Raw genomic sequence first — 18,247 nt, 5'->3', positions numbered from 1 at the left:
CTGCACTGTCTGGGAAGAAGAAACAGACGTGGAAAGAGATGGTGAGGCTGAGGCGATGGGCAGTGAAATTCCCTTTGGTGAGGCAAGGACAGCATCTTTCCTCCACCTGAGAAGGCTGCCCAGCAGGCCAAGGAACCAGGACAATTTGCTCTTAAAAAATGTGGGCAGGCTGTCAGGGTTCACCTGAGAAGCAGTAGTCACCAAGGGAAAGACTGTGAGTGGTCTCCGTCCTCCCTGCCCAGTGGGGAAGGAGCAGGCGCCCTTCACACTTCCAGCCCAGGTGCTGGAGACGCATGCGGGGTCACACACGAGAGTTTTCACTGTGCTTTAAAATCAACACAACTGAGCTAAGTACCAAGATAAGACTATCCCAATAATCAAGGTGGAGGTAAAGCGATAAAATCTGGCCAAGTTGGTCACAGACCCATGAGTATCAATAAAGGGGAGGAAGGGGTGAGGGTCAGGAGGTAGGTTTGACAAGGCATAGTTGGAGTAGTTACCAGGAAGAAATAAAATGACTGCATTTTTACCCCAAAATTGAGGCTCCCCAATTCCCGGTGGATGCATCCTATTTCCCGCCTCTGTGCTTCCTGTTGAGCTCCCTCTCACTATGGCAGCCTGGCTGGGGGAGTGCAGAGCAGTAGCTCACCAAGTGAGAGATCCCCCTCCAAACCGGGCTGGCTTCTCCGTCTCTTTTATTCCACTGGTAATTGAGTTTTGCTTTCCCCCAAGGACTCATGTATCTTTTAGCAATGCTTTAAAGGGCTTTTTCTCTCTAATATCTCACATATTGCACAGGTTACCCAGAGTCGAAAGATATTATACCACTGAGCTGCGTGGAGTCCCCGTGCAGGCCAAAACCTCAATGGACCAAAGGAGGGACCTGGGCCCTCTCCGGACTCCACCAAATACAGACACACACAGCTCAGTTCTGAAAGTGAAGGTCAACCTGTGCTTGGTTTTCCTCCATAAAAAGGAGCTGAGAGGCTTTTTGGAGCACATAACTGTTCCTATAAATACTGTGTGCTTCTATGTTCTCTGCAGGAAGGCCCGTGTCCTCCTGGCTACCCGCTTTATTCCCAGGGCCTAGCAACAGTGTCTGGCACATAGAAGGCACTGAAGAGATATTTGCTGAATGAAGGAATGAGTGGAGGAGGGAATGAATGAATTGGGAGTGAATATTTATGGCACGGAGTCTTAATATTAGGCAACAAAAGAAACTACCCCTGAAAGGTATTCCAACAGCTGTGGACAGGCCTTTCAGATAATCCAGTGTCTTTATTCAGACAACAAATACTCCTTAGACACTTAGTAATAAGACTGTGATGAGAGATCTAAAACAGACAAAAACAAGACTGAATCTTTGACCCTAAAGCACCAAAGCAACAGTATGTATAAGCTGCTTCAAACAGCTACAAGGGGAGAAGAACATAGGAAGAAATGACATAGGCCAATGTCAACACAATCACCAACACTCAACCTCCAAAAACCCAACCCAACAAAATATCATCATGGGATTTTTGTGCCTTTTTACTGCACCTTCACCCCCCACTCAGTGGGTACAATCTGTTCCAGAGTCAAGCTCAAGAGTTTTAATTTCAGTAAACAGGAAAAAGACTCTTTTTTTTTTTTTTTTGTGGTACATGGGCCTCTCACTGTTGTGGCCTCTTCCGCTGCAGAGCACAGGTTCCGGACGCGCAGGCTCAGCGGCCATGGCTCACAGGCCCAGCTGCTCCGCGGCATGTGGAATCTTCCCGGACCGGGGCATGAACCCATGTCCCCTGCATCGGCAGGCGGACTCCCAACCACTGCGCCACCAGGGAAGCCCGAAAAAGACTCTTAACGGAGTCAGAAAACACAATTTTTAAATTTAGGACAGTTGTAGTTTTCCTTGAAATCCCTACCTTATAGTGAAGCATAGTTCATTTTCCCTTTTAAATTACAGTTTTATTTAATTGCTTAAGTCCTGGGAAAATGATGCAAATGGTTCCATAAAGGCTCTGCTTTTTTTTAAAAAACTGAAGTATAGTTGATTTATGATCTTGTGTTAGTTTCAGGTGTACAGCAAAGTGATTCAGATGTATATAAATATATAGATATATTCTTTTTCAGATTCTTTTCCATTATAGGTTATTACAAGATATTGAATATAGTTCCCTATGCTGTACAATAAGTTCTTGTTGGTTATCTATTTTACACACAGTAGCATGCATCTGTTAATCCCATACTCCTAATTTATCCCTCCTCCCACCTTCCCCCTTTGGTAACCATAAGTTTGTTTTCTATGTCTGTGAGTCCATTTAGTTGAAAATACGAAAACTCTAACTGAAAAAGATACATGAACCCCAATGTTCACAGTAGCACTATCTACACTACCCAAGATGTGGAAACAACCTAAGTGCCCATCGACAGATGAACGGATAAAGAAGATGTGGCACATATATACAGGAATATTACTTAGCCATAAAAAGGATGAAATACTGCCATTTTCAGCAACATGGATGGACCCAGAGATTATCATACTAAGTGAAGTCACACAGAGAAAGACAAATATTATATTATATCACTTATCTAGGGAATCTGAAAAAAATAACCCAAATGAACTTATGTACAAAATAAGACACTGCCTTTTTTTTTTTTTTTTTTTTTTTTTTGCGGTACGCGGGCCTCTCACTGCTGTGGCCTCTTCCGCTGCGGAGCACAGGCTCCGGACGCGCAGGCTCAGCAGCCATGGCTCACGGGCCCAGCCGCTCTGCGGCATGTGGGATCTTCCCAGACCGGGGCACGAACCCGTGTCCCCTGCATCGGCAGGCGGACTCCCAACCACTGCGCCACCAGGGAAGCCCGGCACTGCCTTTTAAATGTAGATGACAGACCATGCTAATGGGGAGGATAACCGTGACAGATAAAGGTACATGTTACATAGCACTAAGTAAATTCCTCATAGCTAGGTCTCTGCAATTGAGGGGAGACTGCCACTGTACATATCCAGTTTTATGGGAATCTTTCTTAGTTGTTCTGGCTTCTTGAACAATTTCATCATTTAATGCTAACAATCATTGCATGTCTGACTATTTACGCAACCGCTATCCGCACTGAAATGGAGGAAACCTCAAATCTGCCCTCAGCCAAAGTCAAAGATTTTCTATGAACAACCAAAGAAACCAGTTATAAAGAACTGATGGTGGGGGGAAAAAAAAAACCATCAAGAAACTACTTTTGGAAATTTATACTAAGAAAATAAATGGACAAATGCTTAAGATGTATACACAAGTATGTTCATAAAATCATTATTTCTAAAGGTAAGAAACTGCAACGTGAATATCCAATAACAGTGGATTTTACTTAAATAAATTATTAACTATCCTGAAAAAGGAAAATCTTATAGCCATTAAAAAGCGATGATGTACAGCAAGATCATTTTTGACCCACCTCCTAGAGAAGTGGAAATAAAAACAAAAATAAACAAATGGGACCTAATGAAACTTAAAAGCTTTTGCACAGCAAAGGAGACCATAAACAAGGCAAAAAGACAACCCTCAGAATGGGAGAAAATATTTGCAAATGAAGCAACTGATAAAGGATTAATCTCCAAAATTTACAAACAGCTCATGCAGCTCAATATCAAAAAAACAAACAACCCAATCCCAAAATGGGCAGATGACCTAAATAGACATTTCTCCAAAGAAGATATACAGATTGCCAACAACACATGAAAGGATGCTCAACATCACTAATCATTAGAGAAATGCAGGTCAAAACTACAATGAGATATCACCTCATACCAGTCAGAATGGCCATCATCAAAAAACCTACAAACAATAAATGCTGGAGAGGGTGTGGAGAAAAGGGAACCCTCTTGCACTGTTGGTGGGAATGTAACTTGATACAGCCACTATGGAGAACAGCATGGAGGTTCCTTAAAAAACTAAAAATAGAACTACCAAACAACCCAGCAATCCCACTACTGGGAATATACCCTGAGAAAACCATAATTCAAAAAGAGTCATGTACCACAATGTTCATTGCAGCTCTGTTTACAATAGCCAGGACATGGAAGCAACCTAAGTGTCCATCAACAGATGAATAGATAAAGAAGATGTGGCACATATATACAATGGAATATTACTCAGCCATAAAAAGAAACAAAATTGAGCTATTTGTAGTGAGGTGGATAGACCTAAAGTCTGTCATACAGAGTGAAGTAAGTCAGAAAGAGAAAGACAAATACCGTGTGCTAACACATATATATGGAATTTAAGAAAAAAAAAATGTCATGAAGAACCTAGGAGTAAAACAGGAATAAAGACACAGACCTACTAGAGAATGGACTTGAGGATATGGGGAGGGGGAAGGATAAGCTGTGTCAAAGCGAGAGAGAGGCATGGACATATATACACTACCAAACGTAAGGTAGATAGCTAGTGGGAAGCAGCCGCATAGCACAGGGAGATCAGCTCCGTGCTTGGTGACCACCTAGAGGGCTGGGATAGGGAGGGTGGGAGGGAGGGAGCCGCAAGAGGGAAGAGATACGGGGATATATGTATATGTATAACTGATTCACTTTGTTATAAAGCAGAAACTAACACACCATTGTAAAGCAATTATACTCCAATAAAGATGTTAAAAAAAAAAGCGATGATGTAGATCTACATATATTGTTACTACAAAAATATTCACGACATACTGTCAAATTCATTATATACAAACACGGAGGCGTTGAATGGTCTGGAAGAATATATACCAAAATATTAGCAATGTTTCTCTCTGGGTGAATAAATGTCAGTCACTTTTACAAATGAAAACAGTATTGGTCTTATATTAAATGCCAACTTTGAGAAAAGAACTCTTTAAAGAAGCTCTTTGATTTCTCTTATTCAGTATTTGCCAAATATTGGGTTGGCCAAAAAGTGCCTTCGGTTTTTAAGTAAAAATAAAAGACACATTTTTTCATTTTCACCAAGAACTTCTTTGAACAACGTATTCACCCTTTTGTTCCACTACCTTCTGCCATTTTTTAGGCAACTTCATAATTCCATCTTCCCAAAACTTTTTATCTTTTTGAGCAAAGAACTGTTCCAGGTGCCTTTTACAATCTTCCAGGGAATTGAACTTTGTTCCATTAAGGGAATTTTGTAAAGACTGAAATAAATGGAAATCCGAAGGTGCAATGTCTGGTGAATACAGTGGGTGAATCAGAACTTTCCAGCCAAGCTGTAACAGTTTTTGCCTGGTCATCAAAGAAACATGCAGTCTTGCATTATCCTGATGGAAGATTATGCGTTTTCTGTTGACTAATTCTGGACGCTTTTCATGGAGTGCTGCTTTCAGTTGGTCTAATTGGAAGCAGTACTTGTTGGAATGAATCATTTGGTTTTCCGGAAGCAGCTCATGATAGAGGACTCCATTCCAATCCTACCATATACACATCACCACCTTCTTTGGATGAAGACCGGCCTTAGGTGTGGTTGGTGGTGGTTCATATCGCTTGCCCCACGATCTCTTCCCTTTCAGATTATTGTACAGTATCCATTTTTCATCGCCCGTCACAATATGTTTTAAAAACGGAATAATTTCATTGCATTTAAGTAGAGGATCGCAGGCAGAAATATGGTCAAAAAGGTTTCTTCTGCTTAACTTATGTGGAACCCAAACATCAAAGCAATGAACATAACCAAGCTGGTGCAAATGATTTTCAGCTCTTGATCTGGGTATTCTGAGTATGCCAGCTATCTCCCATGTGGTATAACGTTGACGGTTCTCAATTAATGTCTCGATTTGATCACTATCAACTTCAACTGGTGCACCCGATCGTGGAGCATCGTCCCGTGAGAAATCTCCAGCACGAAACCCCGCAAACCACTTAAGACACGTTCAATCAGTCACAGCACCTTCTCCATGCATGGCACAAATCTTTTTTTGCGTTTCGGTTGGATTTTTACCTTTCTTGAAATAATGAAGCATAATATGCCGAAAGTGTTGCTTTTTTTCTTCCATTTTCAATATTAAAATGGCTACACAAAAATTCACCGGTTTTTATAAGTCTTTTTTAAAATGCATGCTGATATGACAGCTGTCATATACAGTCTAATAAAATTGCTTTGAATGAGGTTAAAGGCAACTAAGTGCTACTAGAGCCATCTTATGGGAAAAAACGAATGAACCTTTTGGCCAACATATCTTTTCAATATCCTTTTTAAGGATCCTTTTGAAGAAAGCAATTTGTTCCAATGGGGTAACATTTTTTTTTAAAAAAGAAACTCATGGTAAATAATTTTTTTTCCAAAATGAAAATCATAAATCTATTTTATCACAAGCTTGTAAGTTAAAAATGAATTATATGAGAAAATGTTAAAGCTATAATGTTGAATGATTAAAAAGGATATAAAACTAAATACACAAAATACATAAAATTTAGTAATAATACACATGCAAACAAATACACAAAAAGAAACAGTTACAATGAGCACTTCTGAGGAGCGGAATTATGAGTGATATTTTTTTTCTCCTTTTTCCTACATTTAAAATTTTCCTATAATAGGTATCTATTACTTCCAAAATCAGACAAATAATAAACACTATATATTTTTTAAATAAGCGTGAGGGACATAAAATCATGTACATATTTGTTTTATCAATAATCGAAACAAGCACTTTGTTCAAAACAAGCCCTTTCTCATCACACTCACTTGGAAATAAATCTCTGGTTTTTGGTCTGTTACTCAAGCCCTGAATAATGGAGACCGTGGAACTCTGAATTCATTTCAGCTTCCTTCTGGCACCTAATTAAAGGAGTGGCACAACTCTTATGGCTTTGGCAGCTTCCCTCTCATGCAGTGCCATTGCTAGGAGACGGTCCAACAGAAAGGGGGAAAATCGGTTGCTTCGAAACTCAGCATGATTATCTAAAACAAACTCTCACCCTTGGAACACAGAACTCAGTTTCTTATTGACTCAACTAATCACACTAGACTCGACAATAAATTCTATAAAATCATGAACCATGTCTAACTTTCATCACTGTATCCCAGCACCTAACTGGCACACAAGAGGCATTTACTAAATGTAGGTAAATGAATGATTGAATGAATGAATGAATGAATGGGTGATTTATGACTGGGGTCTGCTCTCTTCCTTAAAATTCTGCTGGCCATTTTACAGCATCCTTAGTACTAACACTGTGGAGGAAGAAGTGTGTCATAAGGTCACATTTCATTGTCATACATTCCATTACTAAAAGTACAATAATAGGCATAGGATGTGTCCCAGGAAGCAGCTTTTCTCATCATTATGGCTTAATAATTAGCAATTATTCAGCACCTAATTCTCCCAAGGTAAGAAATGCCACCCATAGCTAAGGCTCAGAAAAGCCAGGTAAATTTTTCAAGGTCACGAAGTTAATAAATGACAGAACCCGTATTAACACCTGATTCTATGGGGCCCTGAAGTCCAGGCTCTTCCTAGGTGGGAACAATCATCTTGTCATCTCACCAATCCAGCCTGAGAATGACGATGGCTTGCACACTAATCATCTCCCTTAATCATCATCATAAACCTAGGAAGTGAGTTGGCATATTATACCATGTTTCAGATGACAAAACAAAGGAACAGAGAGGTTAAGCAGCTTGCCCAAGGTCACAGAGCTCCCAAAAGAGCCAAAATAGAATGAAAAGCTAGAAAGTATTTGACTAGAAATCTATCAACTTCATCATAAGGGACTGCATTAAGATACACAGTCAGCATCACTTCCGAAATGATTCACAACTACGATGAGAAAAAACAAGCTTTGAGAAAAAAGCTTGCTTTCCTGAGTTGCTGCCTAGGCATTTTACAGTATGATAACCCTGCTCACACCCAGAGTCCGGACATTTTGCTGAGGACTCGCATTCAGGACGCCCGCCCTAAGTTCCCTCTTTGCTTTTCCCCAGGCACCTTTTAAAATAACAACTTAGAGTTAAGCCAACAAAAAGTTCCAGACCTCTGCCCCAACCACCTTATAAGTAATAGGTGTTTGTTACCTTACTTTCTGTCTCCCACTCTTGAGCTCCTGGCCTGGGACGGAGGGCTGCCCCTCCCCAAACTCACTGTTCCCCCTTGCTTCTGGGATCTGTAAGTAACAAATCCTAGACTCCACTTCTTTTGTATGAGCGTATTAAAACCGAGTCTTCAATCAATACGACCATGGGTTTCACCTCCCCAAAGTGGACGCTGGACGCTGAGGGAGGTACCTATCCCCACAGTGGGGAGCTTGGGTCTCCTGATTCAGCATGTTTTTAGTTTGATATAACAGCTCTGGCTTCCTAACAGAACTTTGTCAAAAGACAAAGTGGCCATACTCTACACTAACATATATAATTATTCAGTTGATCCAACCAGCTGCCTTAACACTCCTTTACAAAACAAAGACAAATAGGCTCCCACATGGTAAAAAAAAAAAAAAAAATCCCTACTGGCAAGGCAGAAGACAAAAGTGCAAATTAACAAACAGATAAAATATATGTTCTCTCCTCCTATCCTTCTCCCTGGACAAACAGACCTGTATAACAATCTGGAATGCCTGATTCAAACTGAGGCTTCTCCAACTCCAGCAAGTTTGGTACTAGAACATGGCAACGCAGAAAGAGCCACCCCTCCCCATGTGTACACGTGAAATCCACCCAATCCCACACCCAATCTCCTCTCACTGCCTCCCATTCTCGCAAAGAGCTGTTCCTTGGCCAACCCTTGGGCCTAGGAGTGCACACAGCAGTGGGACAAGCCACCCCCAGGAGGAGGAATTGGGGGAACACTACATAAAGGCAGGCAGGCTACGGAGTGGGCTTGAGTCATCTGGGCTGGGAAGTCCAGGGTCTACAAAGGCCCCATTGAGCCTTGCCTGATTGACAAGGGGTGAGACCAGAGGAGGAGCAAAGTGAGCTCCCCCCTAAAACACAGGACACAAAGCATGGGCTTCTCTTGCCAAGGTCTAAGGGGGGGCACTGATCAGCTCACACACAAGCTTTCAATAGAAACTTATCATAAATCTCTCCAAATGCATCCCCTCTCCCTACCCTTCCCTAGAACCAAGACCTGGCCATCTATCAAAGTCAATTCATTCACTCCTCTTCCAGTCATCAAAGCATTTACAGTTTGTCGTTTCCAAATGTAGCTGTTAATGGCATGATATTTTCTGGGTGTTTTAAATCCTGTCAATTGGACTGATTTTGTTTCTCTAAAGCAGTGATTCTCAACCAGCAGCTACTTTGCCCCCTGGGAGCTATATCTGGGGACATATATGGTTGTTTCATTCTGTGGATGGTCACTGGACAAAGGCCATGGGTGTTGCTGAATATTCTACAATGAACAGGACAACCCTCCACAACAAAGAATTATCCAGCCCAAGATGTCAGTGGTGCTGAGGTGAGGAAACTCTGTCCTAGAGTAGGAACTCTTGGAGAGGATGCCATTTACTCCTTCGGTCCCCAAACAGCCAAGCAGAGTGCTGGACCTCGATAAATCCTTGCTGGCTGACTAGCTAACTGGTCCCACTCCATTCTAAAACGTGCAGTCACGCAGTAACTCAACAAAAATGAGTGTGCCAGGAACCACAGCTCAGCTCCGGGGATGCAAATATGAATGAGTCGGCATGAAAGGCAGACAAGTAAACCGGTACTTTTAACACAGCTTGAGAAATGCACCTGTCATTACCAGCTATTTCTATATTTACCTGTTTATTATGTCTCCCCTCGTTAGCCTATAAATTGCAAGAAAGTAAGGGTTTTGTTAAGTTCACTGTTATGGTTCCAGCCCCTTTTACGATAATAGTGGTAGATACAGTAGTAGATATTTTGGATCAATGAAAAAATGAAATAATATGCACAAGGCTTTTTTTTTTTTTTTTTCCCTGAAGGAGGAGATTCTAACACATCCTGGGGAGGAAGGAAGGAAAGCTGCCTTGAGGAAAGCTAATGCGGATTAAGCACTAATTACACTTGGCCCTCGGTGTCCGTGAGGGAATGGTTGCAGGACTCCACCCCATCTCCCCACCCTCCCACCCCGCACAGACACCAAAATTCCCGGATGCTCAAGTCCCTTATATAAAATGGCTAGTATAGGATGCCCTCCATATCCGTGGGTTCTGCCTCCGAGGAGTCAACCAGCTGCGGATCTCGAATTTCCATCCTAGGCTAGTTGAATCCGCGGATGCGGAAACCACAGATTCGGAGGGCCGACTCTATGTGCCAGAAACGGTTCTCAGCATTTTCAACGTATTACCTATTCTAATGCTCACAACACTCCTAGAAGAAGCCACATTTTACATACGAGGATATGAAGTCTGATTTTCTCCAGAACACAACAAATAGTGGTAGTAGGGTTTGAGGACAGCTAACTTTGGAACCTTTGTTCTTTACCACTGCAACTGCACTGTGGAGAGATGAGCAAGGATTGACCCCGTGAAGGGCGGGCCCTGTGGCCTTGAAGGAAAAGCATTCGGGCAGAGGGAATGGCGCAAGCAGAGCCAACACAGCCTGGCTTATTTCAGGGACTATTTTCAGGTAACTTATTTCAGGTAACTTTTACCAATACGACTAAAGCATAAGGAGGAACACTGATGAAAGATGATGGTGGAAAAGTAATCATGGCCAGATCATAAGAGACATCAGCAATGCCTCATTTCCCCGAGATGGTCAGGGAATGAGCGTAAGGCTTCGAGTCTAACAGCTGTGGGTGGAAACTCAACCCAATCACTTTGTTAGTGGTTCTCTCTGAACCTCCATTTCCTCAACTGTAAGACAAAGAACATACAAATATCTACATTATAAAATAGCTATGGGAACAAACGTAACTAATACAAGCACTAAGAACTGGACCTTGTACATGTCATGAGTCCAAGCAATGTTAATGACTTACTTTTTTTACTGTATTATTGCTGGTGGAGTTTTTTCACATGTGTAAATCTGCAGCATAATGGTAGCTTATTTTCGTAAGCGCCACATTAAACCAGCTTTTTCCTAAACTACTTTTACAGTGAATTCCACAAATTCCCCACTTAACAAACATAAAACTTACATCCCATATACACAGATGGCTGCACCGCTCCCCCTCCCCCCCGCACCCAGCGCCCTTCTGCAGCCACCAGGGCAGCTGTGGAAACACCCGAAGCTTCTGGTAACCACAGATTTAAAATAGGGACAGAAAGGAAGCTACATAAAACTAGAACTGCTTAGAGGAGTGTTTTTCGTTCAGAATTTAGAAAGGGAAAGAGAAACAGGACTACTTAGACTGATGGCCCCCAGCCAGTGAACAGACAGGATGCTCACAGCACTCCGGTGTTATCCCCTTTCTCCAGATCCACCAGGAACAGTGATGTACCACCTCTGCTGATGTCGACACATGGCCAGTGCCCTTGGATACTTGACGTCTGTTCATTTCTCATGAGCTGCATCTTAAGCCCATTCAGAGCTTGTGACCTGGCTCCCCCCTGCCTCCCAGTCTGCTTACTGCTGTGCTCGCTGTGGGCAACTTAAGAACTTTCCCACAGGAAGCACACCAGACCCTTGCCCACCTCCCTGTCTTGGCTGTTGCTGTCCTGTCTGCCTAGAACATCCTTTGCACTCCCCTCTCACTACTCCCCCATCTTACCATCCTTCAAGGCTGAGTACAAATGCCACCTCCTCTCCAACTTCCCTCCTTCCCCAGAATCAAGTGCCACGTTCTATGAATCTCCCCAGCCCTCTGTTTGTGGTTCAATTGTGTAAGGGCCACATATTAAACAGAGGTACGAAGCAAGCACCCTTTTAAATGCTATCTGTACGCTACCATATGATTTTCACTATAAACCTGTAAAAAATGATAACAAACCCCATTTTACAAATGGGGAAGGTGAAGCTCTGAGAGTCGAACTTGCCAATGGTCACACAACTAGAAAGGGAACTCCAACCATGTACTGACAGGTCTCCAATTCCTAAGTTTTTCACTCTGTTGTGCTGCCTCTATTTAACGACCCTATTGCCAGGTGGTTAGTTGATTACATACATATACACTTGTCACAGGGACCAGGGCATAGTCATCTTTGTAAACGCGGATAACAAGGTACCCATACTACGTTCTTAGAAGAATTAAATCAGACAGTACATTTAAAACACTTAGCATAGTGCCATGCACATAACAAGAGCCTAATAATTTGTTGGTTTTGTTGTTGCTACCATGTCAGGTGCCTTGCACATAAACTGTGAACAGGAGTTTATTTCTGAGGAACAACCAAAATGGGGAAGGACCTGACGGAAGAGACAAATGCCACTTTGGTTTGGCATTTCCTTGTACTACTTGATTACTCAATCAGAAGCAGCAAGAGTTTTATAATAATTTTAAGTTTCTATGATAGGGTGAATTGACTTCTTTATCTTTCTTAGACTATGTGGGTGATAGGGAAACTTCCTATTTAGCAAAACCCTTGCAACTTTGTTACTTTCTTGCTGCCCCCCCCACCCCAAGCAATCTGTCAAAATTCCCCTCTGAGAAGTCAGCACTTCAGTTCTAAGGTTGGAGAAGAAGAAAATCACAAAAGTAAAAGGAAGCACTGACGGCAAAACGGAATCTGAAATTCTGATGCTTATAAACCTAGTGAAACACTTTCTTTTGTCCTCACAGGATTTTACAAGACTTTAAACCATCACATTTCCTTACTCATAGGTTTTTATCAGTCGCGCCCTAGGAGAAGGTAAGCTGTCTCAGGGGAAGCAATCCATGCATCCTGTTTACTGCTATCCCCCAGGGCCTAACTCATACCTGGTACATTGTAGTCACTCATTAAATATGGGTTGACTGACTGGCTGCAATTATTTGTATGTATGTATGTATGAATATACATATATTTATACATATACATACATCATTCCGTGGTTTATGGATAAGTGTGTATACATCCCCACACGTAAGTGCACATTGTACATTTATGTATGTGTGTTTGTATTTGTGAAGAAGATATTTCAGACTGGCAAACACAAATACCTGTTTGCCAAAGTTGTGTCTCCTTAACACAATAAAGGCCTCTGGCTGACCTAATAGCTAACAATCATACTCTGTTACCCACATACTAACAATCTAGATGTTAAAAAACAATTAAGCATGCAGAGTAAAAAAAAATTTTTGACTTAACAAACCATGATACTTTGACTATCTTTTAAAATCCTCAACAAACCATGATACTTTGACTATCTTTTAAAATCCTCGTCCCTGTTCATTAGCTTCAGTGGGGAGGCGTGCGGACGGGCAAATTTGAACCACTAATGATTCACTGCAAACCTGGCAAGTGAAACATTCCAAATTCCTATGGCCTGGTCAAATGTCCTTATTAAAGTTGTAACATATATTAACTTATCATTTACACTGTCTAACAATTAGAATGACACCACTGACTAGTTATATGTGCCAGACACTTGGCATCAGTTTTTTTATTTAAACTTTGCACCAACCCTACAAGGTAGATGCTATTATCTCTATCTATACGTAAGGAAACTCAGACTCAAAGAGATAGAGTAACTTGCCAAAGATCCTCTGCTGTTCCGTAGTCATGGCGCGGTCAGTCTAAAAATTCAGGATTCTCCTCCAAAGCCCAAACTCTTTTCCATGCGCAATGGTGCCACTCACACAGTCTTACGGACACTGACTTTGAGGGGTATGTGTTTAGGCAGTTTGGGGATTTTCATAAGTATTTCTCTGCACGGAGAGACTAGACCAAATGCCAGCCAAGCACACTGAAGATTACCCCCAGGCTATAGACAACAAGAGGCAAGTGTGTCTCAGAAACAACCAGCCTGGGCTTCTCAGAATGTGAAGCGTTTTCCACTCAATTATGTCCTCCAAAAGAAATCTATTCTCTAAAAGAGCTTCATTATTGCTCCTCCTATAAAAAAAAAAAAATGTACTCTTTCATTGCAAACCAATGGGAAGCTCTTAACTCATTTCCTTACATTACTTGAAATGAAAGTACCTTCTGTCTCTAGAGAAAAGAATGGCTGCACGCTATGCCTTTTGAGTAGAACAATCAATACCATGAAGGTAAGAGAAAATTAGCTCTTATATACTTTTAAGTGGAGTGGGGTTATTTTTAAACTTAATGATAGCAGAATTCTAAACAGAGAGACAGAAGGAACGTCTTCCCTCGCAGTTTAAAGGCGAATTCAGCTGCCTTTCCCTGCAAGGTTTGGCTATTATCTCTTTGACCTTTCCAAGAGCAGGCCTGAGAAAGGGAAGGAAACCATATGTTTTAAAAGTTTGTTTTTTTAATTTACAGATATTTCTGAACATTTGTAACTAACAGTAGTGAAGTTGGCTCTCACTTGGCCATATACGGCTTGGAAAGATCCTATGCAGAGCAAAGGAAAGCACTCCGTACCCCCTCTGCACCTCCAGACCACAACCATCACAGGAAGCGCCAACCGCAGCATCTTCAGCTGAAGGGACTGAAGGTGAAAGGGGCTCCTGACAGCGGGAGAAGCACCAGGGCGCCCCTTCCGCACGATCAGGAAGGCAGAGAAGAAGCGGAAGCAGCTTTGCCTCACCTCCAATCTCACCGCACAACCCCTGCCAAGAACTCATCTTTAGACCCTTAAACTGAAATTCCCAGAAAAGAAGGGAAACTACAACCTCTGAGTGATGCTCAGAGGTTGATTTCCAACCTGGTTTTGGTTTTATTGTTTGTTTTCTGATTTCAAGTCCCCACCTAAAGTACATCTCCCAGCCTCCAGAAGGCATCCACTGTAAGCCCAGCAAAAGAGCTGGGAGCTTTAGAGCTTTATGTGACCAAAATCCCAGCTCCGACCCTGCAAAGGTACATGACCTTGGGGAAGTAACTTCTCTGAAGATTCAGTTTGTGGTTGGTAAGATGGGGATATTAATGTCTGTTATTAGAAAGTCGGTGAAACTCCAGTAAAAATCACTCAGTCCCCGGCTCTTTAGGAGGGCATCAGTAAGTGCCTTGCGTTTGTTATGGGCATACTGCACAGAGCAGCGGCAGCCAGGCTGGATGTCCATGTTTTCACTGCCCATGACTCCCTCATTAGTGACTTATGTTACCAACCATGCACCAAACCCCAGGAAGACGCCTGGTACCTGCTTCTAGTTCTCTACAGCTTCGACTGTCTGCAGAGCCCGAGATAAATTCTCATTAAGTTCAAGGGACAAAGTTAGCCTAGATTCTTCTTCCCACCGGTTATCGGCAAATCGTTGAATACAACTCAGGCTTGGGAAGAAATGCGTACAGACTTTCCACGGCCAAAGCAGGTGTCTGCACATCTCCCGGGGTAAGGGCTGGGGAAAGGCCCCTGACTAATGTCTCCAGGTTGGGAACGACAAAGAAAGGGAATAGGGCAAGAAGGACGGGATGAAAGGGCCTCTGCAAGGCGGTCCTCGCCGGTGACCCTGTCCTCGGCGTCCCGGGAAGAAAGGACACGAGAGCTGGGTGGAGCCGCGAGAGCAGGAGTACCTGAAGACTCTGGCCGCCGTCTGGTTCCTCCTCCACGCCGTGCCTTGTTGCAGCACCCCCTGCACAATCTCCTTCTCGTTGGGCAGTCGGTAGACGGGAAAGATGTAGAGCCAACAGAGGACCACGACGCAGAGGGCACTGGCTCCCACGGGCAGCCGGGTCCGCGGGAACTTCCACGCCAAGACGGCCATGGCCCCTCTGGACGTGTGTCGCCGGGCCCGCCCGCAGGGGCTCATCGCAGCCCCCGGGGCCCAGGGTGGCGGTCGAGGGCCGGAGCCTCAGCACTAGGCTAGGCGCAGGGGCAGCGGAGGATCCCCCCACCGCCGGCCCCCCATGCACACACACCTTTCGCTTTCGTGCTCGCACTCGCACGCACGCTCCTTCGGCGCCCACAGCTTCAAAGGTCGGCGCAAGGATTTTTTCCAATGCAACTTTTTCGAGGATTTCTTTCTAGGGGAAGTGCCCCGGGAGCAAGTCACAAGCTACAGCCATGGTCGCTCCCCCTGAAGGCGGGCGCCGGGGTCTCCGAGAGCGCGGGGAGCGGCGGCGGCGAGTCGCTCCCGCCGGTTCTGCAGCGTTACCGTCGCCCTCGGCGTGGGGCCGGGGAGAGTCTCAGCTCCCTCGCAGACATCTGGTCCGCGGCGCCCCCTTCTGAGCGATGCTCCTGCGCCCTTCGCCGCCTCTCCCCGCCTCCCGCGCTACTGCGCTGCCAGGCAGCCCCCCCCCCCCCCCCGCCAGACGCGCTCCCCGCGCCGCGCCAAGTCCTTGGAAATTTCCACGGCGGCCCGGGACCGCTAGCCCGCCCCGGGCTTCTCCGCCTCCCCCGCCAGGACCCCTGCTTCCCACCCCTCCCGGAGAAGAAAAGAACTCGCTTTCATCAGTTAATTCAGCGACGCGCCGCAGCCTTCCGCGGCGCCCGGGACTTCGCAGACAAACGCCCGGGGATTGGTGGAAATCAAGGTCTCCCCTCCCTCCCCCACCCGCGAAATTGCCTCCTTCGACCCGTTCAGATGCGCGACGCTCGGCTGGAGAGCGTGCCCCTCTCTCCCGCCCTGGTCCCCCGGAGACAGAGGCAAACAATACAATAATGATAATAACCCTCCCCTAAAATGTGTATACACAAATCCCTGAGTGTGGCCGAGACTGGCTGAAAGCCTGACCCTCCGACACGCAGCCGGCGCGCCGGGGCTGTCACCCTGCCGCCGTCACCCTCGGCTCTCTCTAACTGGTTGGTTATTAACCCGCAGTGAGGCGCGAGGAGGCCGGCGGAGATTGATTCCTTCCTGGGCCCCCACCCCCATTCCCCGGTCCCGGAGCCGCGGCTCCAGCGACACACGTGCGCGCGCGCGCTCGCGGGCACACACGCAGACACACACGGGTACACACGCTCGCGGGCCCGCACGCGCGCGCACGAGGAGGTGCGTGCACACCGGGGTCCTCCGCCTCGCCTCCGCCCTGCAGGGAAAGGCGCTGCTGCATCCAGATGTGCAGGCAGCTGGTGGCCCAGCAAACAGACCTCGGGACGTGACAATGCCTTGGAGGCGCTGTCGCCTCCTCTGCCTTTTAGATGCAAGGGCCGCTTGTTCTTCGACGTCCTTCTCTCTCCACCGACCAGCTTATCGCAACCCCGACCTTGGAAAAGCGCCACCCGCCTGGACCGGCCGAGCCCAGGGACACACAGTTAGCCATTTCTGCTACCCCGGCGGCCGGCGAATAGCTCGGCTACCTCCTAGCGGTTGCCTAGTCTATTTGCTTAAGCGTCTCGTCAAGCATGATGTGTGCAGGGACAAAGAAATCCAGCAGCCTACTAACCAGGTCGCCTTCATCATCACGAAACCAAAATTTAGGGCCATAACTTCAATTGCTCAGCCGACCAAGCTGCAGCTCCCTCGGACCTACACTGAGTTTTATGTGGCCTGGTGCATCTTTCTCCACTGAGAGATGGGACTTGAGAAGTTGATGGAAAGTTATTTACCGAAAAAGACCACCAAAGTCTCATTCCTCCCTCTTAGGAGAACGGCCCACTGCCCTCCGGCCTGCAAGCATGCCCCTGGAATCCCTCCTACTTGGGTGAATCAGGGGAGATGAGAAAGCATAAAATCCCAAAGTTACATCCTATACAGTGGAGCTTAATTGAGATTCTTTGAAATAATGATTACCTGCAAAGTAGTCCTGCAAAGTACCCAAACCAACTTCTTCTGTTCTGAGAAGAGGATTGTTAGGGACGGGGGGGTGGGGGAGTGGGGGGGGAGGGGTGCAAGAGGCCAGGGAAATCTTTCCCATAGTTGCCAGGCTGTGGATAAATCATCTGCCTCCTTTGTTCCAGTCATTTAAATAGAACACAAACTATCTAATTTCTCTTTTATTCCCCTAGTCCAAGGGGTACTCCTGTCCCAGTCCAAGAGATACAAATAAATAAGACAACAACCAAAAATATTGCAGTTAGGAAGGGTTATATAAATGTTTCCCCATTTAATGTCATAAAAAAATGCAGCAAAGTTGGGCCTTAAACCAAGGGTTTTCCGTGATGCAATGTGCTGTTTTTCCTTCTTCTGAAAACTAAGATTCTCTTACCCTTGTTGACTCCTGCCCTACCCTACAATCCAACTTCATTCCCTGCTTCTCCAGTCAGACCATTGCCCTTCCCCTTCCAAGTCACACAGGCATCACTTTTGTCACTGTGTTTTGTGGTCCACGTTCTTCTTTCATGAGATACCTTTTTTCTCCCTCCATACAAATCCAGCACATGATTCAAGGCCAAACCAAGTGGCTAGGAATTTC

At 44.9% G+C, this 18,247-nt stretch overlaps 1 protein-coding gene across 2 annotated transcripts in view; it reads right to left on the bottom strand.

Moving 5' to 3' along the window:
* The window catches only part of ST8SIA1 (ST8 alpha-N-acetyl-neuraminide alpha-2,8-sialyltransferase 1), a 150,666-nt gene extending 134,492 nt beyond the window's left edge, over window positions 1-16,174 (bottom strand). For both annotated transcript variants that reach the window (XM_079936964.1, XM_079936965.1), the window contains exon 1: window positions 15,467-16,174. In XM_079936964.1, the coding sequence (XP_079793090.1) occupies window positions 15,467-15,702 (236 nt within the window). In that variant the 5' untranslated portion in view covers window positions 15,703-16,174. The remainder of the gene's footprint in view (window positions 1-15,466) is intronic.
* Between the last annotated feature and the right edge of the window lie 2,073 nt (window positions 16,175-18,247).

This window comes from Stenella coeruleoalba, assembly GCF_951394435.1.
Source record: "Stenella coeruleoalba genome assembly, chromosome: 11".
Lineage (NCBI taxonomy): Eukaryota > Metazoa > Chordata > Mammalia > Artiodactyla > Delphinidae > Stenella > Stenella coeruleoalba.
This window is presented reverse-complemented; position numbering and strand designations above follow the sequence as displayed.